The sequence below is a fragment of the Antechinus flavipes genome, chromosome 1 (assembly GCF_016432865.1).
Source record: "Antechinus flavipes isolate AdamAnt ecotype Samford, QLD, Australia chromosome 1, AdamAnt_v2, whole genome shotgun sequence".
In the NCBI taxonomy this organism is placed as follows: Eukaryota; Metazoa; Chordata; class Mammalia; order Dasyuromorphia; family Dasyuridae; genus Antechinus; species Antechinus flavipes.
This window is the reverse complement of record NC_067398.1, coordinates 698478122-698505811: the sequence shown is the minus strand read 5'-3', so window position 1 is coordinate 698505811 and position 27690 is coordinate 698478122. Positions and strand designations below refer to the sequence as shown.

The 27690-nt window shown below is 46.9% G+C and overlaps 1 protein-coding gene across 1 annotated transcript in view; it reads right to left on the bottom strand.

Annotated features, from left to right (window-relative positions):
- Positions 1-27690, bottom strand: part of PLBD2 (phospholipase B domain containing 2) — a 37303-nt gene that overhangs the window by 4581 nt on the left and 5032 nt on the right. Inside the window, exons 2-10 of the mRNA XM_051972846.1 lie at positions 15557-15650; positions 13172-13330; positions 12927-13027; positions 9202-9416; positions 8299-8396; positions 6845-7005; positions 6268-6363; positions 5261-5332; positions 3625-3777 (exon numbers count right to left, since the gene is read on the bottom strand). Of these exons, the coding sequence (XP_051828806.1) occupies positions 3625-3777; positions 5261-5332; positions 6268-6363; positions 6845-7005; positions 8299-8396; positions 9202-9416; positions 12927-13027; positions 13172-13330; positions 15557-15650 (1149 nt within the window). The remainder of the gene's footprint in view (positions 1-3624; positions 3778-5260; positions 5333-6267; positions 6364-6844; positions 7006-8298; positions 8397-9201; positions 9417-12926; positions 13028-13171; positions 13331-15556; positions 15651-27690) is intronic.

Below are 27690 nucleotides of genomic sequence, written 5' to 3'. Positions count from 1 at the left end.
GGAAGAAAGTGGCTGCCAAACTGAAGTAATGGGAACCCTACGAAGTCTTCCCTTGTGAACACTCAATTCAAGAGTTTATGAGAATTGTTAAATGCTCAAATGATATGAACAATTTGCAGATGAAGATTAAAACCATTTCTAGTCATATGGAAAAAATGCTCTAAATCACTATGGATCAGAAAAATACAAATTAAGACAACTCTGAGGTACCATTGCACATCTCTCAGATTAGCTAAGATGAAGGAAAAGATAATGATAAATTCTGGCGGGGATGTGGGAAAACTGGGACACTGATACATTGTTGATGGAGTTGTGAATGGATCCAACCATTCTGGAGAGCAATTTGGAAATATGCTCAAAAAGCTATCAAACTGTGCATACCCTTTGATTCAGCAATGTGTCTACTGGACCAGTATCCCAAAGAGATCTTAAAGGAGGGAAAGGTAAATAATTGAAAACTATCTGTGCATATTTTTGAAAAAAAAACTTTTAAAAATAATAAAAGAAAATGAAAAACTATTATTAAAAAAAATAAGGAGTTTATGAGAGAAAAGTGGAGGGGAAATAGACCCAGTCCGATGAGCATTGATGGGTACCCTGCATTGTGGGTGAGCAGATTTCAAAGGGTGAAGATGAAGGATAGCTTGAATGCAATAAATTAAAATTCTTCTGAAGAGGTCACCCCCTACGAGGGGAGGAAACTCTCAAAAATAAAATTCTACAGCTAAAGAGAAAAAATTCCAATGAGGAGACAAAAGAGGAGTTGCCAGAGAGATTGGAGATAAGATCACTAAGCAAAGTAGATTTTTTTTAAAAGAACTGAACACAAGATAGAAGATAACAGAAAAAGAATCCAAGGGAATGCATATTGCAACATTTATCAAAAGTCTGGAGTGCTCAAGCTTACAATATCCTGAGGCTGAAGAGGAAAGATGAAAGAACTGAAAACAGTTGTGTAGGTTTTAGGGGAAACAGAAAGATGAAAGAAGGGACTGAATAACTCCTGGAGACACAGGGAATGATGTAAAAAAACAATAGTCAGATAGGTAATCTACAATAACCTATTAAAACACCTGCTATGGGCCAGACACTGTTCTATAACTCTGGGGACACCAAGAAAGACAAAAACCAGACCTTTGAGCCTACTGAGGGGAGATAACATGTAACTACTGTAGATATCTATGTAGATTAAATGTATATATACTATTCAGTGGTTCTCAAACTTTTGTTTTCAGTATCTTTATCCTATTAAAAATTATTGAGGATCTCTCCAAAGCGTTTTTTTGTTTAACTGGATTATCTTTATAGACATTTACCATATTGGAAATAAAAACTATTTTTGAATTTGTAGATCCTCTAAAAGGATTTCAGAGCCCCAGGATTCTCTAGATCATACTTTGAGAACCACTGCTATATATAATATATAGGTACATATAAGATAGGTAGCAAAGTAGGATGGAAGGAATATTCCGAAAGGGGAAAAATATTATTAGGTGGATCAGCAAAGATCTCCTGCAGAAGGCAGGCTTGAGTCTTGAAGGAATCCAGATAAACTCAGAGGAAGAAGTGAAGGGGCCCGGTATTCCAAGACAGACAAAGCTAAGGCATGGGTGATCTTAGCATTATATCTGAGGAGCTGCAAATAGGCTGGGATAGCCAGATCATAAGATGTGCAAAGGGGAGAAAAAAGGCAAGAGGAAAGGATCAGCTTGTGAAGAACTTTCAATATCAAGAGACAGCTTTCTACTTGGTTCTCGGGACACTGGAGAGTCACTGGAGTTAAACGAGCAGGAGGAAAAATGATCTTGGCAGCTGAGTAGGTGCGTAGACCAGAGTAAAAGAATAACTAGATGTCCTAGAGTTGACTTCTCGGAGAAAAGTAATCAGGACCCAGACTGGAAGCGGCCATATGAGTGGAGAGACCGGGATGTGTATGAGAAATGGCATGAAGGTGGAGCCAACAAGTCTTGATGATGGACCAGATATGGGGGGTGAGAGGAACGAGTGGAGGATGATCCTTAGTTTTAGGCCTGAGTGACCTGAAGCTTGGAGGTACCTTCAGTAGCACTGACCTAGCTGGAAAGAAGGGGGAGGTTGTTCTTTGCGGGGGAAAATACTGAGTTCAATTTCAGACATGGTGAGTTTAAGATGTCCATGGAACAAATACCCAACTGGAGATGTCCAAAAAGCAGCTGAGATAATACAACTATAATCAGCAGAGAGCTAGGGCTATACTTAAAATGTAAAAATGATCCAAATAGAAATGATCGCTGAATTCTTGGGAGCTAGTAAATTTGGGCCCAATTTTTTTGCATGTTTTCTCTACCAAAGAGAATAACTTCAGACAGGAAAGAACAGCACAAAAAATAGGTGATGTGGGGAAGGATATACAAGATGAATAAGGGAATAAATAGTAAATAAAAACCACTGGGTGTTGGTCACCTGGAAATTATCACCTGGTCCAAATGAATTACATCTTAGGGTACTCAAACAGCTGGAAGATGCAGCTGTTGAGCCATGGTCCCACCTTTGAAAGAACATGTAGAGAAGGAGGAGAACCTTAGGATGAGAGAAAGGCAAATGTCCCAATTTTCCTAGAAAAGGAGAACAGGGTCTGTAAACTCTCAACCAGTAAGTTTGACTTCAATTCCTAGGAAAAACTCCAGAAGGGATTTTTAAAGATGTTTGTGAACATCTAGAAAAGGAAGTGGTGATTTTGGAGAGCTGTCAAGGTTTCATCCACAACAGGTCTTGTCAAACGTACATCTTTCTTGATGGGTCACCACTCACAAACATTACATAGATTTTAGTGAAACACCCGATAGTGTCACATGAAATTTTTGTGGAAAATAAAGGGAGATGTGGGCTAGATCAATGGTGTCAAACTCAGAGTGAAAGAGATCCTTGAGGGTTGCTATTGACTAACTACAAATTAACATTACTTGTGTGGTTTTTTTTTTTATCTTATTTTAACTTTTACTTATTTTTTTGCTTATTTTATTTTTTTTTTATTTCTAACTTATTTTTACTTGTTTTGTTTTTGTTTTTGTTTTTGTTTTTGTTTTTTTTTACTTATTTCATTAAACATTTATTGGTTTGGGCCTGTGGGTTAGACTCCACCAGGCTATATCATACTATATTTAGGTGAGTTATGAATAGCTGAGAGATCACACCCTGAGGAGTCATTAAAGGTTTGATCATTGGGAAGGAGGTGCTTTAGAGAATGCTTTCATCATTCATCATTGCCTGACTGCTTCCAATATTTTCAGCAACAGCTTTTATCAAAAGAATAGAAGACATGCTTCTCAAATGTGGAGATGTGATGGAAGAAGTCCAGAACGTAAGTACAGGCTTCATTTACAAGCAGAGAAACGCTTCTCCCTGCACCAAAGTTTCGTGTGCCTGCGGAATTTAAAAAGGGCCTCAGAGATCACCTGATCCCACCCCATTACTGGACAGTTGGGGAAACTGAGGCCAGGAAGAGGAAAGGACTTGCCCGTGATCACATTTCTAAGCTGCAGGACCAGATTTCAAAGTCCAGGCACCTGACTGCAAACCCTGGGTTCTTTCTGGTACATCCTACACTGCCTCTCAGACAGCAGGAACAAAGTCTGGGGTCCTGACCTCATCAGCCGGATCATGGAGTCCATGTCATGCACCAGTGACTGATTCCGTTCAAAGATCCGGGCCCGGGGGCTATTCTTGTAAGAGAACCAGTCGCCAAACTGCTTCACCAGGTCAGGCATCCCGCTGGCATTGAACACTGACTCAAAATACCTAGGGAGGAGAGACATGGCAGGGCATAAAGTGGGGTTATCTCTGCTCCATCCTCTCCCCCAGGGCTCCCCCAAGCCTATATCCCATCCCCCAGCCCCACATCCCTTCCCCCAACCTCTCACAAGAACCACTGTTCTCCACCTCACATCAATGACAGAATGAGGGTGGGAGGACACCTCAGAGAGCATCGAGCAAGCCCTTATTTTGCAAATGGGGAAACTGAGGCTCAGCCCGGGAAAAGGATAGAGAATTCAGAGCAGGGCTGAAATCCAAATGCTGCTTTTCTGATTCCAGGTCCCCGTATGCTTCCCACAACAACACACCAGATCCCATGATACACTGGCTGTAGAGACATCTGTCACTGTCTATTCCTATTCTCTCTAGTGTTTTTAATAGGAATAGATGTTGGATTTTGTCGAATGCTTTTGAGATAATCATATGATTTCTGTTAGGTCATTCATATTGTCAATTATAGTCCTGGTTTTCCTAAGATTGAACCAGCCCTGAATTTCTGGTATAAATCCACTTGGTCATAGCGTATTACCCTGCTGATAACTCGCTGGAACATGGCTGGGTGGCTCAGGGGATAGAGTGCTGGATCTGGAATGCAGGACTATCTGAGTTCAAATTCTGCCTCAGACGCTGAACCAGCTGGGCAAGTCCCTTATGACGCTGTCTGGCTGTTTCCTCCACTATAGGGGATAATTACAGCCCCTACCTCCCAGGCTGATATGAGGATAAAGCAAAGTAGCATTTATAAATAAGCTAGATAAACACCGATTATGAGCTGTTGGTGCCTTAGAGAAGCTTTGCTCCATGAGGTCAGCGGGACGCTCTCCAGGAGTGGGCACCGAATCACTGTTCACTGAAGGAATGAATGCTAAGGGGGTCACGGCTTCGAACTGAATTGGAGGCAGTATGGTCCATCCCATTGGAACGGAGGTCGTTAAATTGCACAGAAGGACGCTAGGGGCTACATAATGACCGCTTTAAAATGCAGTACTATCTATGTGGTACAGTATCTTGATTTATTTAAATATTTTAAATCTTATTTAAATGTTTCCCAGTTCTATTTTCATCTGGTTTGGGCCACGGGCAACTCGGAGGCCAGCTTTTTTGGACCCCTTTGTTATATCGGCTAAGACGCTGGACTTGGGGTCAGTTGGACTAAGATGCAAATCCTGCCTCAGGATCCTACCGTCCTACACAAGTCAGCCCAGCCTCAGTTTCTCAGCTATAAAATGGCAAGGTTGGACCCGATGGCTTCTAAGTGCCTCCTGGTGCCAAAGTGAATGAACCTCTGAACGTTCATCAGTCACGTCCTATGAGGCAAGGCTACGGGGGATGCAAAGGCAAAACATGAGCGGCAGCCATTGCCTTTAACTGTTTCTTTTACGCTCCCCACCCCGCTTCGGAGAGGGCCCGGACCCCCGCAGGATGGAGGAGAGGGGACCAGGCAGGAGAGCCAGTGGTCGGTGCTCACGGTAAGTTGTAGCTGGCCCAATAGCCTTTCTCGTACAGCTCCTGAGTCTTGTCGGCCATCACCACCATGCCCCTGGGATACAGGAAAGAATTGCAAAATTGAAGGGTCAGACAGGACCTCAGGGATCGGATCCGGTCCTACCGTGACCCACTCGGAACTCCCCAACAAGTGACCATCCGGCCTCTCAGAGGGCCTCCCAGCCTCCCATTCATCGTGTGGAAGCTCCTCCGCAACAGGAAATTTCCCAAAATAAAGCCTAAAGCTGCCTTGGGCGCAATCTCCAAGGTTCCCAGTTCTGTGGTCTGGAGATCACACTGACAAGCCTGTCTCTTCCAACTGATGGCCTTTCAGATATCTGGAGATGGTTATCCTGCCCCTTCTGCCTCGCTCATCCCGCCCGCACATTATCTTCTCCACATTATCTGACATTTCTGGTTTCAAATAACCAGGTTCTCCACTACGTAGAATTCCCAATCCCTCTATTTTTGTCCGCCTGCACTTTTTGATTTCCTTCACAGGCTAATTGTACACTATTCCAAAGTCCGATTCTTTTTGTAGAGCAAAATGACGGTTTGGACGTGTATACTTATTTTGTATTTAATCTATACTTTAACATATTTAACATGTATTGGTCAACCTGCCATTTGGGGGAGGGGGTGGGGGGAAGGAGGGGAAAAGTTGGAACAAAAGGATTTACAACTGTCAATGCTAAAAAAATTTCTCTGCATATATTGTGTAAATAAAAAGCTATAATAATAATAAAAAAATAACCAGATTCTCATCCCTGACTTTTCCAAGCTCCTCCTGGGACTATGTTCAGACCCTCCCAATGAAACTTTCAGCTCAAACCCTCCCTTTCTTAAGAATCCCACTCCCCAGCTCAAGGTACCACCTTTGCTCTTCCTTCCATCCCCTAAAGATCAGACAGGAGCAAGGTCATGGCCCACCAAAGTCCCCGGAGTCCCAGAGGGGGAGGGGAGGCGGGGCGCTGGATGCCGGACACTCACGGAATCTGTTCTAGAATAGTGAGCAGGCCCTCCGTGGATTTGGACTTCCCAGGAGTAAAAGCGTTGTAGTCTACAATCATCCACTGGTTGTTGTATCTGCCGAGGAAAGGATGGGGAGGAGGGATAAGGAACGTGCCGGTGACCTCCAACCCTGCCCCGGGGTCCCAGACCCTAGCAGAAGGCCAAGAAATCAGCCTGCTGGGGACCACCGTGAATCTCCTAACCTTATAATGCAGCAGCCCAGCCTGCTTCTGCCCAGCCCAGGCTCACACCCTCAACAGCCCCAGCCGGCGGGAAATGCAGGATTTCAGAGATGGAGAAGACGCAGGAGAAATCTGCTCTTAGCCCTTTCCCGAGCCCGGTTTCCACAGCTTTACGACAAGGGGGCCTCCAAGGCCCTTCCAGCTCTGACAGGCTCAGGTTCATCAGGGACAGTTACCAAACTAAGCTTCCCCAAATGGGGGCGTTCCTCGCTGCCCACCAGACCCACCCGAGGCCTTATTTCCACGGGGCTCTCAAGGCCTCCAAAGCCTGCCTCTGCGCGGGGGACTCCGTCTCCCCCGGGGGTGGGACTCACGTGCCACTGTTAAACTTCTTAAAGATGGAGGCCCACGTGTTCCCGTCCTGAGCCAGCCGGTTGGCCACGATGTTACGCAACCACTCGAGGACGCTGTTCTGGGGCTTAACGAACTTCCACAGCTCGGTGTTGCTGTTGCCGATGGTTGTCTCCAGGGTCACCTGCCGGCGGGACACGGGCATGAGCCGAGGGCCTTGTGGGCCCCGGGAGAGAAAGGAGACTCCACAACGTCCTTCAAGCTGGAGGACGTGTTTCCAGCTCCTTGTTCCCTCCCAGTTCCAGGAAGTTTTTCCTCAAACCCCAATCACTGCCCAGGGAGCATCTGGGGCCCAGAGGAGTCATAGCAAGGGCAGCCCTGCCCCAAAGAAGGGACTTTATGACCTAGAGATGGCGGCAGCCACGCAGCGAGAGAATGGGGACCCCCAGGTTCCAGCCTCCTGGAGGCACAAGGGGGAGCAGGAGCAAGCCTGGATGCGGCCCTCACCCACGGGCTCCAATCAGTCCTTGCAGACTGGCTTCCCATTACTCTGCCTCAGTGCGCTCAACTGGCCCAGGGCAACCGGGGCAGGACTTGGCCGCAGGCCTCCCAACTCCCAGTGCGGGGGCTCGGACACTCTCAGAGGCCACCACCTTCCCTATCCCTGCAGGAAATAGATCTTAGGGCCAAGCTGGCAGCTGCGCCCGTCTTGATGTAAACCAAGCCATTCTATCAATGAGTATTTATTATTAAGCGCCTACGACATGCAGGGAACCAGGATAATCAAGAGAATAAAAATTAACCTGCTGGATGCACTGGCAGGACGAACTTCCCTACAGCAGAAGTCACGACCCCATCCTTCGGAGCCCCGTGGCCTCATCATTGTGGGTTTCCTTAGCCCCTGACCTCCAACCCGCTAACCCCGGGTTCCCTGAGCCATCACGGCCAAGAACACGTCTACACCTCCCTAAACTCAGAGAAAGAGCCCGACATTTTACACCTGGGGAAACCGAGGCCCCCAGAAAGGTCTGGGACAGACAATAGCCAGGGATGCGTTCTCAGTCTGGCCAGCCTGCTGCGACCTGCTCGGGGTCACTCTCCAGTGGAAAAGCCGGGCAGGGCCTCAGAAGCCAGAGCACCCCTCCTCCTCAGGAGCCCAGCTCCCTTCTGTCTACACCGCATGGTCCTCGGTGCCCCCCCAAGAGGAGCCGTGGCTGCCCAGCCAAAGAGGCCCCGTCGCTCCCCTTGTTACCAGGGCCTGGCTCTAGGACTGGACGGGCCACAGAGCCTTCATTTTACAGATGGGGAAACTGAGGCCCAGAGGGCCGAGGAGTGGTGCTGGGTGAGCAGCCTCTGTGACGGGGCCTCGGAGGGGATCCTCCCCCTGGTACACGCTGCTCCGTCAGGTGCCCAAAGCCCAGGGGTAACAGGGGTACGCCCCGACGTCCCGAAAGGAGAAACGGCCCCGGTGACTCACCAACCCACTGCCCAAGAGGTAGAAGTCGTCGCAGGAGAAGATGGTTCCGGGGTAGGAGGAGAAAACCTGCTCGTTTCCAGGAATCAGCGGTGACTCGCCTAGGAGAGAGCCCCGACCCGTCAACCAAACCCGCAGTAAATGCCCTCCCGCCGTGGCTCATGAGCGGCTGTGCCAGAGGCCGGCGACCTGTCCAGAGCCTCACAGCTTGTACAGGCCGAGCGGCACAAATCCAGGCTCTGCTCTGTCCTGTTGAGTGACTGGGCCCGAGGTCACACGGCGTCTGACACCAGATAGAACGCAGGTGACCCCGGAACTGGTGCTCTGGCCACTGCACCCCCAGCGGCCCCTCGAGGTCTTCCCGCTCTTCCAAGACCAACTTCTGCTGCTGCCCTCTGCGGCCCCTCTCCTTCTGGCCCCAGCCCCTCCCTTCTGCACCCCCGAGCCCCCGAGAATCCCTGACCGTCTCCAGAACACCCTCCTTGTTATCTGGGGCTCGCGAGGCCGGTCAGGGAGAACTCAGCAAGCCCTACAAGGAGTGGGCGCCGGCTTAACCAAGAGAGCCAAAACTAATGGTCGCCCTGCCGGAGGGAGGGCTGAGAGGAAGCTTACGGTCAGTCTCGGGAGCCCTGGGAGGGGGTCATTAGCCTGAGCTTTATGCAAGTTCACTGAGCGCTTCACACGAACTTTCTCCTCTGATCCTCAGAACCTCCCTGTGAACTCGGTACCTTGTACAGACGAGGAAGCAGCCGGCAGGGACCTCGCAGGCCGAGCCTCTCCTAACAGTGAGACCCAGAGAAGTGGCCGGGCTTTCCCAGCGTCTCCCAGCACACAGCCCCTCCTCGCCGCCGGGCCCCCTCCCCCCCAGCCGCAGCCCTACTGTGCGCGCCCTCCGCCCGTACCCACCTTTGGGCACCGTCCGGAAGTGGAAGGAGTATTTCTTGATGATGCGGAGCATGTGCTGGTAGGAGTTCCAGGTGTCGTGGGACACCAGCAGCTCGCTGTTGTTGGGCAGCAGCTTGATCAGGGCCGAGCAGGAGCCGGAGCCCAGGACTCGCCTCTGCTCCGTCTTGTTCAGGGCCGGCTCCAGGTCCTCCAAATCACCCGACAACTGGAACAAGCTGAGGAAGCAGAGCCGGCCTCACTGGGGCGGTCCCTGACACCCTGGGGTAACATAGGGCAGCGGGGCCTGGGGAAGCAGAGCCGGGGCCGGACTGGGCCCTGACACCCTGGGGTAACATAGGGCAGTGGGGCCTGGGGAAGCAGAGCCGGGGCCAGGCCCAGACACCCTGGGGTAACATAGAGCAGCGGGGCCTGGGGAAGCAGAGCCAGGGCTGGGCCAGGGCAGCGGGGCCTGGGGAAGCAGAGCTGGGGCCGGGCTGGGCCCTGACACTCTGGGGTAACATAGGGCAGCGGGGCCTGGGGAAGCAGAGCCGGGGCCGGGCTGGGCCCTGACACTCTGGGGTAACTTGGGGCAGCGGGGCCTGGGGAAGCAGAGCCAGGGCTGGGCCAGGGCAGCGGGGCCTGGGGAAGCAGAGCCGGGGCGGGCTGGGCCCTGACACTCTGGGGTAACTTGGGGCAGCGGGGCCTGGGGAAGCAGAGCCAGGGCAGCGGGGCCTGGGGAAGCAGAGCCGGCCTCCTGGGGACAGGACAGGCCCTGACACTCTGGGGTAACATAGGGCAGCGGGGCCTGGGGAAGCAGAGCCGGGGCCGGGCTGGGCCCTGACACTCTGGGGTAACTTGGGGCAGCAGGGCCTGGGGAAGCAGAGCCAGGGCCGGGCTGGGGCTGGGCCAGGGCAGCGGGGCCTGGGGAAGCAGAGCCGGGGCCGGGCCGGGGCTGGGCCAGGGCAGCGGGGCCTGGGGAAGCAGAGCCGGGGCCAGGCCAGGGCAGCGGGGCCTGGGGAAGCAGAGCCGGAGCTGGGCCGGGCCTTGACACCCTAGGGTAACATAGAGCAGTGGGGCCTGGGGAAGCAGAGCCGGGGCCGGGCCAAGCCCCTGACACTCTGGGGTAACTTGGGGCAGTGGGCCCTGGGGAAGCTGGGAAGCAGAGCCGGCCTCCTGGGGACGGGCAGGCCCTGACTCGGCTCTCCCTCCCTCTCTATCAGAACCTGGGTGCCTGTGTGTGTGACTATACTGGACCTTGCTGTCTAGGGCAGGGTGGAGGGAGGGAGGGAGAAGGAGTTGAAACCCAGGGTTTTGTGGGGGTGACTGCTGAAAACTTTCTTTGCATCTATTTTGACAATAAAAGGCTATTGTTAAAAACAAAAATAAAAAAGGAGGCGAGCGCCCTGAGAACAGGAGACACTGCCTATTTGTGCCCTGAGTGCTTAACGCAGGGCTCAGCCAGAGTAAATGCTTAATAAGCGCTCACTCGAATGAGTCGCCCACTGCACGCTGGGCACCTGGGCACAAACCCCAAGATGAATAACCTCTCCGGCCTTGAAGCTTACATCGAGAAAAGGAATACAAAATCCAACAACTGCAAGGGAGAATTAGCGAGGCTTCCCGCAAAAAGTCGGAGCAGAGAGCCCAAGAAGAGCTGCTGATGGAGACTGGTGAGTTCTGGAGGCTGCCTCGCCTCGCCTCGCTCCGGACAGAGGCAGCGACCAGTGCCCTGGTCCTCCCCGAGCCTCTCACCACCATCGAGCCTGGGGATCTTTGGAAAGCAGGCCCTGGGAAGGCCCGGATCACGAGCCCCACACCGGGGATCCTCGGGCTGGAAGCATCCTCGGGCATCTCAGGGTGAGACAGATGAAGAAGGGGGCTCACTCTGCTCCTTTCTCTATATTCCGAGGCCCCGTCTGCCTCCCCCCTCCTCTGTCACTTGCACCTCACACCTGGATCATTCTGTCTAGATCCTTCCAACGGCCGGAGCCGATCTCCCTTATTTCTCAGTCTGGTAACGTGGCCCGCAGCCTCGCTCTAGTCCAGAACCTTGGCGTTCCCGCTCAGGGAATCCGAGTCCCAGCCTGGGGTCCTCAAACACCCGCACTCTGCAGCCAACTCCCACGTCTGGGCCTTTCACTCCACTTCAGCAATGGTCAAACCTTAGACCTCCTCAGAGCTGCCATCATCCTTAACTCTCAAATCCTACCCTCTGGTCACAACCTGTTTCTCTCACTGCTGGCCATTCTCTTAGTCCCATTCCTTGCCCTTACCGAGCCCCCTTTATCCTCCCAGATCCGATCCCCGAATGGCCTCTTACTCCCTTCATAGTTGGCCAGATCCACCCTACACCGTCGGTAATCTTGAACACTTCATCCCCTCAAACTCTCAGCACTTAATACTGTCCCAAAACACAGCCATAGACTTAGCACTCCACCCCTGCGCTTCCGCATACTTCTGGAAGATACGCCCTAGATCTGCTACAAATTCATGCTACCTAAACTCAACGGGGGGCCCCTCGCTACAGGAAAACCCTTCTATTCTCTGTTTAGTGATCCCCACTAAGGCCATTGTGCAGAACTCCTGGCCTCTCCAGGTCCCCAAAACTCCTTTCTCTTTGCCCTCCATCCCCCCAGATCTTTCTTTCTGCTTGGCTACGGGAACGGAGACCACTCCCTGGGGGTTACCATCCCTCTCCTCCTCTGCACCTCAAAACCCTCCCCATCTTCACCGCTCCTTTCTCCTGCTCCAGTCTTCAAAAAGAGCTATTTTTCTTTCCAAGGCCATCCCTTCTACCAGTGCCATTGATCCTCTCCCTCCTGTCCTTCCCAGAGTCCCTGAGACTCTGGCCCACTGGCCCCTTCCTCACCCGCTCCGTGCACAGACGAGGTCTGTGCGCCTGGAGACTTAGTGCTGGGATGGGGAGAGGGGAAAGCCTGGGCTCTCCATCTGGATCCTGCCCCTTTCCAATCTGTGGGGTCGGCCTCCAGTGTTCTCAGCTGCACAGTGGAGATCTGCCCCCCTCAGAAGGAAGACGGCATGAGCTGCAAAAGGCTTTTTTGTGGACTATAAAGCACCAGACAAATATAATGGGTTTTAACCACACTGGGTACCTGGGAGCACTGTGGATGTTCTCCAAGAGGACCCTGACATCAGGGAAGGGCCATGACAGGCAAGCGAACTGGCTTTGAGTGAGGGCTGTGCAAAGTCCCCTGTCTCCCTTTCTCTCCAGGGCCATCTAGGTCGCGGCCAGACACAGGTCAGGAAGGCGGCAGGTCGCCCTGGACGCGGTGGGAGACCTTGGCCTTTTTAAGCTAAGGGCTCTAACAAATCTCATTCACCGATTAAGGCTAGGTAAGAAGTGAGGCAAAGAATGGCCTCTTTCACTTATTTAATTTTACAGTTTTTTAAACAAAATTTTACAAAACTTACAAAATCACAAATTTACTTATTCAAATTCAAATTCAAAAACTATCTATTCAAAAAATAAAAACCTGGCAAAGGAAGACCCTCAAGCATTTCTTCAAATATCAGTTTGGAAGGAGAGAAGGTGTTAAAGGCAGGAGGAGGGGGAGGGAAAGGTCAAAGGAGGTGGCGGGAAGTCTCCCAATTTCACAATTTTGCCAGAGGCTGGTCTCAAGGCAGAGGGAGTCGCTTCTAGGAGCAAAGTTCCCTCTGAGCTCTTGTTCCAAACAGAGGTTACTGTTAGTCCCCCCCTATCTCCCCCTCTCCGGGCGGTCACTTACAGGAACCCAAAGGGGTTGATGGTGAAATTCTTGGATGGGAAAGCTATGCGTCCCTGGTAGCTGTCCTCCAGTCCCTTTAGCTGCAGGAGAGCGAGCTCCACCTACCAGACAGACAGACACGGGGTCAATGCAGAGGCCTGAGCCGGCCTTCCGTCACTCCTGGGAAATGAGTGGCGGGGTGGAAGCATCCGGCCTGAGAGTCCCCGAGGGCCAGGTAGGATCCCCCCGCCCGGGGCCCTGCCCACCTGGTGCCAGTATTCCTTGTCCTTGCCCGATGCAATCTGCTGCTGCATCCAAGCCAGGTTCAGCTCGATGTAGTTCTTCAGTTTCTCACAGTAGACGGTCTCATACTTGAAGGGGCCACAGTAATCCACCACTGTATTCATCCAGTGCATGTAGATGAGCTGTGCATGGGGAGAGGGGCTCATGGGCACCCGAGGGCTGCCACCCCCCGCCCCCCGCTACCCTCCACCCTCGCAGGCCCCAGGAGACAAAGAGCACCATGGCTTTTGTTCAGGCTGCCCTCCCCTTGGAAAACCCCTCGGCCCCATGCCCCAGGAGGCCAAAGGCAGCCTCATCATTTGAAACCCTCCCCGATCCCCCTTTGCATCAGTGCCTTCTCTCTGCCAACTGAATCCCATGCGCACGGCTGTCTCCCATCAGAGTGGGAGCTCGAGAGCAGGACTGTCTTTACTCTCTTTGCATCCCCAAAGCCGAGGAGCTTAATAAATGCTTGCTGACGACTCTCAGCATGGGCGCTCCCACCCTTTGCTGAGCTCCTCCCAGGCACCTATCTGGGGGCTGAGGAGATGCACCCGCCAGGGACCACCTGGAAGCCAGCAGCCGCAGCCAGGAAGGCTCCTCCCCCCCGGGACTCTCCTCCAGCCTCGCCAACCTGGGGCAGCAGGGGCCAGACACCAGAGCCAGGCAACTGCAGAGGGGACCCGAGCGTTTGGCACGAGATGGTCTGGTATTTCAAGGGACTTTCCTTCAGTTTCCAATTCAACTTTCTGAGCTTCATCACAGATGCCTCCTTGTCCCCTCTGCTTTTCAGCTCCCAATGCTATCTCCCCACATTAGAATGTAAGCTCTTAAGGGTAGGGACCATCTTTCTTTCTTTCCTTCTCTCTCTTTTCTTTCTTTCTCTCTTCCTTCCTCTCTCTTTCAATCTCTCTCTTCCTTTCTTTTTCTTTCATTCTTTCTTTTTCTTTTTCTTTCTTCCTCTCTTTTAATCTCTTCCTCTTATTTTCTCCCTTTCTTTTTCTTCCTTTCTTTTTCTTTCTTTTTTTTCCTACTGTAGAAACCTATTTTTTAATTTGATTTTTTTTAAAAATTTCCAATTACATCTAACATTTTTTAACATTGTTTTCTTTTTTCTTTTTTTTTTTTAATTTTTATTTAATAATTACTTTATATTGACAGAATCCATGCCAGGGTAATTTTTTTACAACATTATCCCTTGCACTCGTTTCTGTTCCGATTTTTCCCCTCCCTCCCTCCACCCCCTCTCCTAGATGGCAAGCAGTTTTATATATGTTAGATATGTTGCAGTATATCCTAGATACAATATATGTTTGCAGAACCGAACAGTTCTCTTGTTGCACAGGGAGAATTGGATTCAGAAGGTATAAATAACCCGGGAAGAAAGACAAAAATGCAGATAGTTCACATTTCTTTCTTTCTTTTAATCTCTTTCTCTTCCTTTCTCCCTTTCTTTTTTTTTCTTCCTTTCTTTTTCTTTCATTCTTTCTTTTTTTTTCTTCCTCTTTTGATCTCTTTCTCTTCCTTTCTCCCTTTCTTTTTCTTCCTTTTCTTTCTTCCTCTCAATCTGTCTCTCCTCTTCTGTTCTTTCATGTTTTCTTCCTTTCTTTTTCTTTCCTTCCTTCTTTCTTTCTCTCTTTCTTCTTCTTCTCTTTTAATCTGTCTCTTTTTCTTTCTTTCTCCCTTTTTTCTTATTTCTTTCCTTTTCTTTCTTTCTCTCTTCCTTTCTTCCTCTCAATCTGTCTCTCCTTCTCTTCTTTCCTTCCTTTCATTTTTTTCTTTCTTTTTCTTTTCTTTCTTTTCTTATTCCCTTCTTTCTTTCTTCCTTCCTTCCTTTCTTTCTTTTTGTATTTTTGTCCAACACTTAGTACAGTGACTGACATATTATAGTAATAGCTTTAAAAATATTTGTGAGTTACCTTAAGTTAGAAAGATCTGGCTTCATTGGCTCACTTACTAGCAGCGGTGTGACCCTGAACAAATCATATTTTTCCTACTCTGTGCCTCTATTTTCCACACCTGTAAAACAGGGGAGTTAGACCAGATGATCTCTAAGGTCTCTCCAACCTCTCAATCTATAAATTTATGACCCCTGCCACTTACGAACTCAGACATGAATGGTCTCTAGCCCTGTTCTCTGACAATTAACACTTCTCTTGCCTCTTTATCACTCACTTAGGTCTCTGGATGGGGGGTCCTAAGGCAGACAAAGATGGTTCCTGGAAGAATCCCTCTAAAATGATCCTTCTATGTGGACAAGGTCAAGGGCACCATCCTGATTTTGAGTATACCACGGTGATCTCCCACCAAGGGAAAGAAGGAGACCTGTACCACTACCATCCCCTCTCTGTCTTCACCAACTCTCTTACCTCAGCAGACACAGCTGCCTCCACCACCCCAGCTGCATAAGCCTGCAGAGCGTCACTGTAGTTCCCATTGGTTGCCAAATTCAAGAAGGCCCACCTGTTGTGGAGAGGAGATAGTCACAGGTCAGCAAGAGGGGCCCATCCTGTCGTCCTTGGGACTAGCAGCAAACTAGCACCTCCTGATCCTTTCCTGACCAAGGAAAAGTGCCACGTCCTTAGTTTTACCACGTCAGAGTTTGTCTATCTATGCAATGGGAAGATCACACATTAACAATAGCTTTCCATTAAAAAAGAAAAGTCTGGGGAGTCTGAATTTCTCATAAATAGATGCTCAATATTCTCCGCACATATTTAAAACATCCTTTTAATAGAATTGAAAATACTGAAAAAAAAATACTTTCTTCTAAAGGCCTTTGCAAAATCTTTTGGAAAATCTCTTAGAAAGGCTGTCTGGGACAAGCAGCTTTTCTTCAGGTGCTCCCTTAAGACAGAGTAACTACAAAACCAGGTCACACAGTAGGCGCTCAACAAATGCTTGCTGATTTGACAACCTCCTTAAATGACATCGGGCTAGCAGCTCCCCTTCTCCATAAAAAGACGATTAAGTGGAAGGAAGATGGTCCCTTCAACTCCAGGAACGAGGAGTGAGGTCCAGTAGGAGCCCTCTGAAATCCAGGCTCTTCTCAAAGATCAATGACCCTCTTCAAGTGTGATATCCAGGCTGGGACAGATAATTCCAGATGGGCTCTTGCTAGGGCCCTCCCTCCTTCAGAGCACTAATGCCCTCTTAAACAGCTTGAGATGGTGGGATATGGCCTAGGGTTCTCGGGCTGCTGTCCTATACTGCTGACATATTTAACTGCTGTTGTTCAGCCATTCAATTGTGACCAACTCTCCATGACCCCATGGACTTAGTACACCAATACTCCATGGAGTTTTCTTGGTTTGCCATTTCTTTCCCCAGTAAATTAAAGCCAACAGAGGTAAGTGCAAATTGCTAAAGCCTGTAGTGTTGTTGTTTTTTTTTTTCCAGACCTACTGTCTGGCTAGGCCATCCTAAGCTATATTTGGGCAGATGATTCATTAAACTCAAGCACAGAACTTGACGTCTCGCCTTATTAAATTTTCTCTTCATAGAGTCTAGCCTGTCAAGATCTTCCAAGATCCCAAATCTGCCATTCAAGGCCCCGACTCTTAATTTTGTGTCTTCTACTCATTTGACATGCACATTCAGCCTGCCAGAGGGCTGAGGACAGTCAGCCCTGCCATAGCTCAACATCTGCTCTCCCAAAAAGCATGGTGCTCTGCAAAATTGCACAATAAAAATCGCAAAGCTTAAGGGGGGAAATGGAGTTTGAGGCACCATGGTCAAAAACTTTGTCACTGGCACGAAAATAAAAAGTGAATAGAAGCAAGAACACAGTTTCATATAGGTTAAATGGGCTGGGGGGCAGCTAAGTGGTGCGATAGAGCAGCAGCCCCCAAGTCAGGAGGACCTAAGTTCAAATCTGGTCTCAGACATTTAACATTTCCTAGCTATGTGACCCTGGGCAAGTAATTTAACCCCAATTGTCTCAGGGGGTGGGAGGGGGAAGGTAAATGGGTTAAAAAATGCATAAGTGCTCCAATAAATAGTTGTGCATCTGAAGCCCCAGGGGTCAAAGGCTCTAGCAGAAGGGGATCTGGATGCCACCTCTCCACTGCCTAAAGCTCCTAGTGTCCCAGAAGATAGAGAGAAAAGACGGCCTTTTCCTGGAAAAAGATCTAAGTGTGCTTTATGGAAGTGGATGCAGGATGGGCCGAAGCTTGGGAATTAGTATAAAGGGCTAACGTTTTCTGCGTTTCAGCAGTTTCTCAGCTAACTCAAAATTCACATTACATTCAGATTGTTCCCTGATATATCAGTCACAATGGAGCAGATTGACATTTTCAAAACAAGCATTATAGAAGTGAGTGTACCGATCTTTGGGGACAAGCAGCTGAGAAAGCAGTGAGTAGAACACCAGATCTAGACCAGGAAGCTTAAGTTCAAATTCTGCCTCACATACTCACCAGCCGTTAGTTGTTTAACTCAGTTGTTCCAATTTTCCCACCTATCAAATGAGACTAATAACAGCGCCTACCTTGCAAGGCTTGAATGAGACAACCCTTGTGAAGTACACAGTGCCCAACACATAGTGGGGTGCTTAATAGTTGCTTGTCTTTCACAGACTGTCTCACTGCCTGGCCCTTATCTCCCCCTCTCATCAATAAGGACACAAAACTCTGCCAGATTAAGGTGTTTCAAGGTACCTATTTTTTAAAGGTACTATTTAAGGTCCAGATAAAGTACCTTTATCTCGGTTAGGTTCCATTACACTTGACTAACATTAAATCCCATCACTGGCTCTAGGTACACGATGAGGCATCAGGTCCCTTACATACAACACATTTCAAAAAGCAGCAAAGTATCTATAAGGAGGCAAAGAATATTAACGACTCATGGACGTAACGTAGCTGAGCCTTAAAGGAAATGTAGAAATTTTTTTTTTTTTTTGAGGCAATCAGGGTTAAGTGGCTTCCCAGGCTCACACAACTAGTAAGTGTCTGAAGCCAAATTTGAACTCAGGGCTGGGGCTCTATCCATTTTACCACATAGGGCCCTGAAAGAAGGATTCTAAGAGCAAGAGAAAGGGGTCCAAGTAAGAGGCACAGCCTATACAAGATGGACGAGTGGGTTAGGAAACAGCAAGTCACACAGAGAGTGTGGGAAAGGGAGAAACAGGTCGCCTGGTAACTGTCGAAAAATGAAATGAGATCAGTTTGGTGTAACAGGTTCTTGATAAAGCCGAGGTCTTTCTCTGTAGTGTCCGCTTGTTTTTCTAATAATCTTTTACGAAATAAGCCAGAGAAACAATTCCTATTAGGAAGAAAAGAGAGAGCTAAGATCATTCAGGAGGCAAGACTTGTAGCACATCCCTTGTCCCGGATTCTGGGGATGCAAAGACAAAATTGACCTGCCTGCCCTCAGGAAGCTTACTGGCTTAGACACCCTTGTGGTTTATGTTTATACACACACTGGGGCTATAAAACCTACAGCATCAATGCAAGGTACTTTTGTGGGGAGGCCTGGTAATTGGAGGGAACAGGAAGGGTCTTATGTAGGAGGAAAGGTGTGAGCTTTGAAGGAAGCTAGCAGGTACTAAGAGGCAGACGGGAAGGAGGGAGAACTCACAAAATAATCTTTTACTAAAAGCACTTGTCATGCTCATGGGTTGGTGGTTTAAAGGCCCTTTTTTTAAAAATGAGATATTAGAGGAAGCTAGTTGGTAGAGCACCAGCCCCCAAATCAGGAGGACCTGAGTTCAAATTTGACCTCAGACCTTAACACTTCCTAGCTGTGTGACCTTGAGTCACTTAACACTGACTGCCTCAGCCAAAAAAAAAAGGGGGGGGGGGGAGTTATTCACTCATTTCCAGTCCTGTCATAGAAAGAACAGTGAAGTCAAAGTCAAAAAAGGCCTGTGTTCAAATTCAGACTTTTCCTCCCCACACACATCCACTGTGGAACCCGGGAGAGCCAGTGAGCTTCTGCCCTGATTGTTTCCTGAAAGTAAAATGAGAATACTAACACTCTCTGCCTCACAGGATCATTATGAGGATAAAAGGAGATATTTATAAAGTGGTTAGCACCATGTCCGGTACATAGTAGGTGCTATATAAATACCAGCTATTATTCTGTTACTTTTAATATATTAAAGCAGCGAGGCCTGTAGGAAGTTCTGGAAAAAAGTGGGAATGGCTTTTGAAAAGTAGCTGCAGTAAGTACTGAAAGGCCTGCAGTGAGGCGCTGTGCTGGCAGCTGGGTGTGCGGTGTGGCGCTCTAGGGTTTGACAGAATGTTCACCGTCTATTCTATCATTTGATCCTTATTGGACAAGTGAATGAGATAGGATTTGAATTCAGCTCTTCAGCTAATTGTCTGCCTTCTTGCTCCTTCCCCAATTATCTGGGTGTTTGACCCCCATTTTTCAGCATTCCTTCCCCAGTCCAAAGAACATCCTTCTTGTCAGGAAAAAGCTTAAGAATTGAGTAGTTTTATCTTCTCTCCTTTTACTTTTTATCATCCCTCCACCTACTCAGAGCTGTGATGGGTCCTTCCCCATCTCTGATCTTCCTGTTGCCTCCAATTAATTTTTTATTTCTTTTTTTAACATGTACTTTTAAACATTCATTCTTTAAAGTTCCAAGTTCCTAATTCTCTTCCTGAGATAGCTATTTGGCACCATTTGGGAAGTCTCAGAAGCCTCATCTTCCTGAGTTCAAATCCAGCCTCACACACTTCCTAGCTCTATGACCCTGGGCAAGTCACTTAATCCTATCTGCCTCAGCTTACTCATCTGTAAAGTGAGATAGTAAAGAAAATGGCAAACCATTCTTGGCAAAGCTACTCCAGTACCTTTGCCAAGAAAATCCCAAAAGGAGTCACAGTCAGATACAACTGAAAAATGACCAAAGAAAAACTCACTCTTCCCCACCCATTTAGGCAGCAAGCAATGTGATAACAGTTAAACACAACATAGCTTTTTAAAAATTAATTTATTATTTTTAATTAAAGCTTTTTATTTTCAAAATATATACAGGGATAATTTTCAACGTTCACCCTTGCAAAATCTTGTATTCCAAATTTTTTTCCACCCTTCCCCTAGACAGCAAGAAATCCAACATATGTCAAATGTGTGCAATTCTTCTATAGATATTTCCACAAATATCAGGCTATGCCAGAAAAATCAGATCAAAAAGGAAAAAAATACAACATAGCTTTTAAAAGGCCCTTTCCAAACCCATCAGCAACCTTCACTCACGGTGGCCTTGAATGCTCCGGATACACCACTCTGATATTCCAGTCCAGTCTCCAGGCCTTTGCCCAAGCCTGAAGTGCTCTCCCTTCTTCTCGTCTGCCTCTTAGTACCTGCTAGCTTCCTTCAAAGCTCATACCCTTCCTCCTACATAAGACCATTCCTGTTCTCTCCAATTACCAGGCCTCCCCACAGAAGTACCTTGCATTGATGCTGTAGGTTTTATAGCCCCAGTGTGTGTATAAATATAAAACACAAAGGTGTCTAAGCCAGTAAGCTCCGCGAGGGCAGGCATTGTCAATTTTGTCTTTGCATCCCCAGAATCCGGGACAAGGGATGTGCTACAAGTCTTGCCTCCTGAATGATCTTAGCTCCCTCAGTAGAATTTTAGGCCTTGGGGTCCACTCTTAAATATGACTATGCAAACTGGGACCTAATTTGGGCTTCATCAGCATAGAGAACTCCCAGAAGGGAAAAACACAGTTTGGGGATTCAGAATCAAATTCCAACTCTATCTTCAGTCAGTAACTTCCCCTTTCTCTGGATCTCAGTTTACTCATCTGTAAAATCTGTAAAATGAAAGGAGGTCGACCGGATGGTCTCTGAGGTCCCTTCCAGACCTAAATCTAAGCTCCTACCACCAACATTAGCCTTTTCCCAGGCTCGCACAGCTAATAAGGACCTGGGCGCCCTCTATGGGCGCCTCCATGCTGCCCGTCATCCCCTTGGCTGAGAAAGCCATTCTCCCAAATGCTAGGGAGCATCTTCTCTTTATTACAACACCTAAGATTTGACAGACTGTTTGACAGGTGATCACCAGAACTGTCCGTTAAAGAGGGAGCGCCATCTGATAGAGAAAATCTCATAAAATCTCATCTGGTGATCACAAACATGATAACTCCCCTGGGTTTTATCACTCAATTGATCAGTCGGTGTGGATGTAAATAAACACATGCACATATGTACACAACTGAATTTTTAATCTTGCCCATTAGAACGTAAGCATCTTGAGGATGGAGATTGCTTTTGCCCTCAGTTTTGTGTTTTATATCCTCAGCACTTAGCACAGTGCCTGGTACTTATGTAATAAACACTTAGAAAAAGCTTGTTGGCATTGAAGTTAGAAGTGGTGAGTTCAAATTCCATTTGTATTAATTACTACCTGCCTGAGATCTTGGGCAAATGACTTCTTTATGCCTCAGTTTCTTCCGCTACCCTCATCACTAATAAACATTTATTAAGCACCTACTGTATATGCTATAAGAGAATGAGACTTGATGGACCCTAAGGTCCCTTCCAGCTTTAAATTGTTAGGTGACTACAGCGAATAAGAGAGTTAGATTTGGAGCCAGGAAGACCTGAATTCAAATTCTCCCTCAGACATTTATTGTGTAACTTTGGCCCAGTTATTAAACTTTTGCTTTCTTGCATCTGGAAAATGGGAGTAATAGCAAGGTTGACGTGAGGATCATCTGGAATACTATTTGCAAAGAGCTGTGCAAACTCTAAAATATGATGTATATAGCATTTTCACTCTTTTGTGGTTTGCTTGTATTTTGTTTTCTCATTTTTTCCCCTTTTTGATGTGATGTTTCATGTGCAGCAAGATAACTGTACAAATATGGATTTTAACATATTTAACATATATTGGATTACTTGCCATCTAGGGAAGGAGGTGGGGAGAAGGAGAGAAAAATTTGGAACACGAGGTTTTGCAGGGGTCAATGTTGAAAAATTATTCATGCATATGTTTTGAAAATAAAAAAGTTTTAATAATGTTTTAATAAATATTTTATTTAATAAATTTAATTATTTAATTTTATTTAATTTAAATTTAAATTTTTAATTTTAATTTAATATTTAGTGATTTAACAAATAATAACTGTTTTAATAAAAAAACCTTAAAAAATAAAAATCAGAAACAGAAACAAACAAACAAAAAAAAAAAAACATGACGTATAGATGAAGTGAACTATCTCTCCCTGTCAGGAAGAAGCTATTATCATATAGAACTAATTCCCAGACTATCTCATTGTTAGAGAGCAGTTGTGAGGATGGAACCCCTTGGTCTAGCCCTCAAACCTCGGTGCATCTTTCAACAACTTTTGATACTGACTAGCTTATATTCAGATAGGTCTGAGACCTGTTATTTAACTTTTGCTTTTTTCAGTTTATTCATCTGTAAAATGGGAGTAATAGCAAGGTGTGTTCCACCTGGCTCCTTAATACCCCCACCTTCGAGCTCCCTGGCACTTCCCCTCCTCCTTGATTCCCCCTCCCTCTAGAGTTCACATTTTTAGGCTGGGAAACCCCCAATGTGAATTTCCCCTAAAAAGGATCTGCTAAATTTTTTTCAGGACTAAGCTCACTATGAGGTACTCTCTTTGTCTCCCCATAGCGCCTTCCCTCTAATGACACTATTCTTACCCTAACTCTGGTCAGTCTAACCTGCCATTAATGGCTTCTTCCCACTTCTCTGAGTACTTCCTTTTTCCTGGTTAACTGCGAGTTCCCTTGGGGAACTTGTCTTTTCTTTGCTCACTATATGCTCTCCCAATTCTATTTCATATTTTCCACTCCCGGTGCCTAAAATTTTATCTCTTATTTTTGTCTGTAAACCCTTGTCTGGAAAAGCTTTCCTTTTGGCAAAGAGAATGGCTCTGTGAATTGGTCACATGTTTATTTCGAACTCGGTCTTGCTCCCCTGATCCCATCAGTGATGATGATGAAGATAAGGAGGCTCATTTCTCCCGTGATATCCATCAGGTCAATGCTACGATAACCAGCGTCTCCTAAATCCCTGAGGGGTGTGATTTCCAGGCTGCTGAGAGCAGAAATAGAGCCCCAGGTAATGCTGCTCATGGAGAGGTCCTCCCTCAGTGGGAATGACACAGACTTCTGCTGATTCTCTGGCAGCTTCAGGATGAATCGGAAGGATCCCTCCTCAAATAAGAAACGAACAGCTATTAAATGTGTTTTCTGGGCTATGACCTGATATAGGAAGGAGGTCAAAACCAGTTTCTGACCTCAAGAAGATCACATTTAAGGGATAGCTGTATGGCCGTGAAGTCAGGAGGACCTGAGTTCAAATCTGACCTCAGACACTTAACACTTCCTAGCTGTGTGACTCTGGGCAAGTCACTTAACCCCAAATGCCTCAAGAAAACAGACAAACAAAAAGCTTAGATGTAAATGGGAGGATACACACACACACATTATGTATATGTATGTAATATGTGTGTATTTATGTGTACACACACATACACACTTTATATATGTATGTAATATATAATGTATGTGTGTACATAATACACATATACACACATATAAAACACCTAAATACGGGGTAGTTTTTCAGAAGGAGGGCATTAACAGCTAATGGGCTTAAGAAATAAAAAGCATTAGGCTCCCTGCAAAGGCCTGGAAAAGCTTCATGAGCCACACCTTGAGAGAAGTCTGAGATTCCTAGAGGAGGACTCTGGGTAGGAAAGCCTTCAGGGCAAGGGGTAAAGGGCCGGGAGGGTCCAAGCAGAAAGATAGGAGGGAGAAGGTCAAGTGGGAGAAGCAACAAGAAGGATCAATCTGCCCATACACATCTTCCAGAATCCCCTTCTAGGCCAGTTAATGGCAGGGCAAGGGCAGGACTTAGCTTCTCTCTCTGAATTGTCAGGACCCCAGAAGGGGACTTCCTCTTCTTCTTTGGTCCTCAGGGGAGACCTTGGTCTCGGGAGGTTTAATTCAGAAGCTCCGGGGCTGACAGGAAAATTTAGGTCAAAGATTAGAAGAGCCTGATGGGAAAGTAGTAGGCGGGAGGAAGCTAGCAGGTGCTTGCTTAGGTAGGAGGCTGCAGTCTTGCTTTATTCTTGTTATTAGAATAACAGGGAGTCATTCAGTCAAATATCATTTATGGAGCACCTGCTATTTGTGCCAGGCACTATGCCAAGAGCTGGGGATTCGGCCAATATATCTCTTTATTCAGCCAAATAGCATTTATTAAGCACCTGCTATTTGCCAAGCATTATGCCAAGAACTGGGGATAGTCATTTAGCTAAATAGCACTTATTAAGCACCTACTATTTGCCAAGCACTATGCTAAGAGTTGGGATAGTCATTTAACTAAATAGCACTTATTAAGTACCTACTATTTGCCAAACACTATGCTAAGAGTTAGGGACAGTCATTCAGCCAAATAGCATTTATTAAGCACCTACTATTTGCCAAACACTATGCTAAGAGCTGGTGTTGGGAGCTGCAATCTCTAAGCTGATTAAGCCCAGCACTGAGATCAGATGTGCACAGCACTCATGCAGGAACATTTCCTTCTATGATTCTCATCAGTGGACTACTATCTCCTATATTATTTGTAATTGGCTTGATTACAACACTAACCATTATCTAAAAAAAAAATCTGGTGACAAGGGGAATTTGGGCAAGTGAACTAGAAATGATTCCACAGGCATATTCTGTCCTAATAAAACTAATCTCTCACTGAGACAAAGGATAAAGGAGAGAACACCATGGAAAGCATTGTCACTATGAGAGAGAATCCAAAGGAAAGAGGAAATAATGGTGTTTACCTATTTAGACTCAGAAAAGATCAGAATATCTGATGAAACCAAAAGATGGTTAAAGTATAACTAGAAATTACCCTAAATGCCTATATACACCAAGTCAGGGAAATAGAGGAATCAAACAATCCATAGACTTGACAAAGAAGACATAAGTAAACTAATAAAATTCACTGACATTTAACCTTGTATAACATTTACCTTTCATTATTGGCTTTGCGTAATGTAAATCGGTAATGGACACTTAACCATAAAAAACTTATTCAAATATTAAATGTCAAATGCGGTAACATATAAAGGTCAGTAAGTCAGACACATGTCTGAGGACTATGTTGACCTAAAGAAAAGCATATGACCATGATATATTATAAAAATAAAGCCTGAAGGAGCCTGGGAGACGTGGGAGCATCACTTCCATCAGTTCCTCACTCAAACTACCCTACAACTCCTGTCTTTCTTTGATGCCGACCCTGGACCCCCTGCTGGACCCCTGCAAGTTGGGAACAGTCATTCGGCCAAATAGCATTTATTAAGCACCTGTTATTTGCCAAGCACTAAGCTAAGAATTGGGGACAGTCATTCAGCCAAATGGCACTTATTAAGCACCTGCTATTTGCCAAGCACTAAGCTAAGAGTTGGGGAAAATCATTCAGCCAAATGGCACTTATTAAGCACCTGCTATTTGCCAAGCACTATGCTAAGAGTTGGGGTTAGTCATTCAGCCAAAGAGCATTTATTAAGCACCTATTATTTGCCAGGCATTGTACAAGGGGTGAAGGACACAAACAAAGGCCACAGAAAATCCTTGCCCTTAAAATGCTCCCACGATAGATCAGAGACAATGAGCAGAGGGCAGGCCCTGAGATTCCTGGGAGCTGGGGAAAGGCTCCTGGAGAAGGTTTCAGAGGCCAGTTGCCTGAAATGGGCAAGGGGCATTCCAGGCCTCGGGACAACCAGAGGAAAAAGCGGAGCATCTTGGATGATCCCATTCCCACGGAAGCACAGGCTACGTTATGGGGAAAAAGCAGGAAGAGCAATGGAAAGCAAGGAAGAGGCCAAGTTTGAAGGCTGAGCCCCTGTCCCATCCCTCCTTTCCACATGAGCCCCTTGAGAGCAGGGACTGTCCTTCTTAGTATTCCCAGCATTAGCAGAGCCTGGCACACAGTAGGCACTAAATGGACAAAGTGATTCAGCTCCCTCTTTTGTAAAATACATGTGAAAGGCACCATAGTCTGACCAAAAAGCCATCTTTGTCATTGGAAAAAGACAGGGCTGACTTAAAGTCTTTCCCCTTAATAAAAACTGAATTGTGACTTTGGTAACATCACAATCTCTTAGTTTCCCCCGGCAACTTGGACTCTACAATGCAGCTCAGATACTGATCTGCTCCGGCAAGGGGCATTTTTTCCCTGGGACATCCCTGCTCCCATGACATCATGAACCAGGATCATTTATGATAATTTATGATATTTATGAGTATTTATGACAAATGAGGGTCCTGCATCCCAGAGAGAAATGATCCATCCAAAGTCACAGAGTTAGTATTGGAGCTGGGAGGGGAGCAAGGACTCCAGAATCCCAGCATTCTCCTAAATTCAGAAATTCTGACCCAACACACCTTGTCCAAAAGATGCTCTTGTATAGGGGGAGAGGGAGGTGGGGAGTCACCTGGGTTTATCTTGGATTCCTGCCCCTTGTATGCATAATTCAGTCATATGAGCTTAGGCCTGCCTCTGGGGAACTAAAATAGATCAGTCAATCCCAACTTTTTTGGTCCCAAGATCCCTTTATCCTCTTAAAAATCAAGGACTTCTCCCACTGAGAGCTTTTGTTTAGGTAGGTCACAGTCGTAGATATTGATCATATTCATAATTTAAACATTTTAATATTATTATTAAAGTAGTTTTTACTTCCTGGACCCTTAAAAGAATCTCAGGGACTCTCAGAGATCCCCAGAGTATGCTGGGAGAACCCCTGGGAAACCCCTTCTAGAACTTAATCTATGAAGCCTTTTATTATCGGTCTTTCCCCCATAGCCACCCTTGGGAACAACAACTTCTATCACCCTGATCTTCCCAAAGTCAAGATCTCTCTCGAGATAACCGTCGAGAAAACATGAGCTCGAAAAGACTCACAACTTCTCCAGGCCTCCATTCCATCATTTTTAAAATAGAAAGAATTATCCCTTCCTTGCCTACCTCAAAGGGCTGATGTAAAGATGAAAAATAAAACAAATGGAGGGGGATTTGAAAGACAAAAGAAACATGACCGTTCTAATCCTGCCCTTGGCACTCCTTGGCTCTGGAATTTACTCTGGAAAGGTCACTTACTCTCTCGGGGACCTGGGCAACCCGCTAGAACTCTAGATTGCCGCACAGATGGCAGAGGGAACCTGGTAGAGGCAGTGGGTGGTGCAGTGAATGGAGCGCTGCACCCGGAATAGCAAAGACCTGAGTTCAAATTTCAAATGTGGCCTCAGACACTTGTTAGCTATGGGACCCTGTCAGTCTTGGCTTATGGAGGGGGATAACAAAGCACCTACTTTCTAGGATTGTTGTGAGAAACAAATGACATTATTTGTAAAGTACCAAACCAATCTTCAATCACTGTGTCACAGTAGCTGTTATTTTCTTCTCTGCGGATTCCTAATATTATGGAATCACAGATCTTGTGTTTCTCCTCATTCTCTAGTACGCTACAGAGAAAAGAACATGATTTGGAGTCGGGAACCC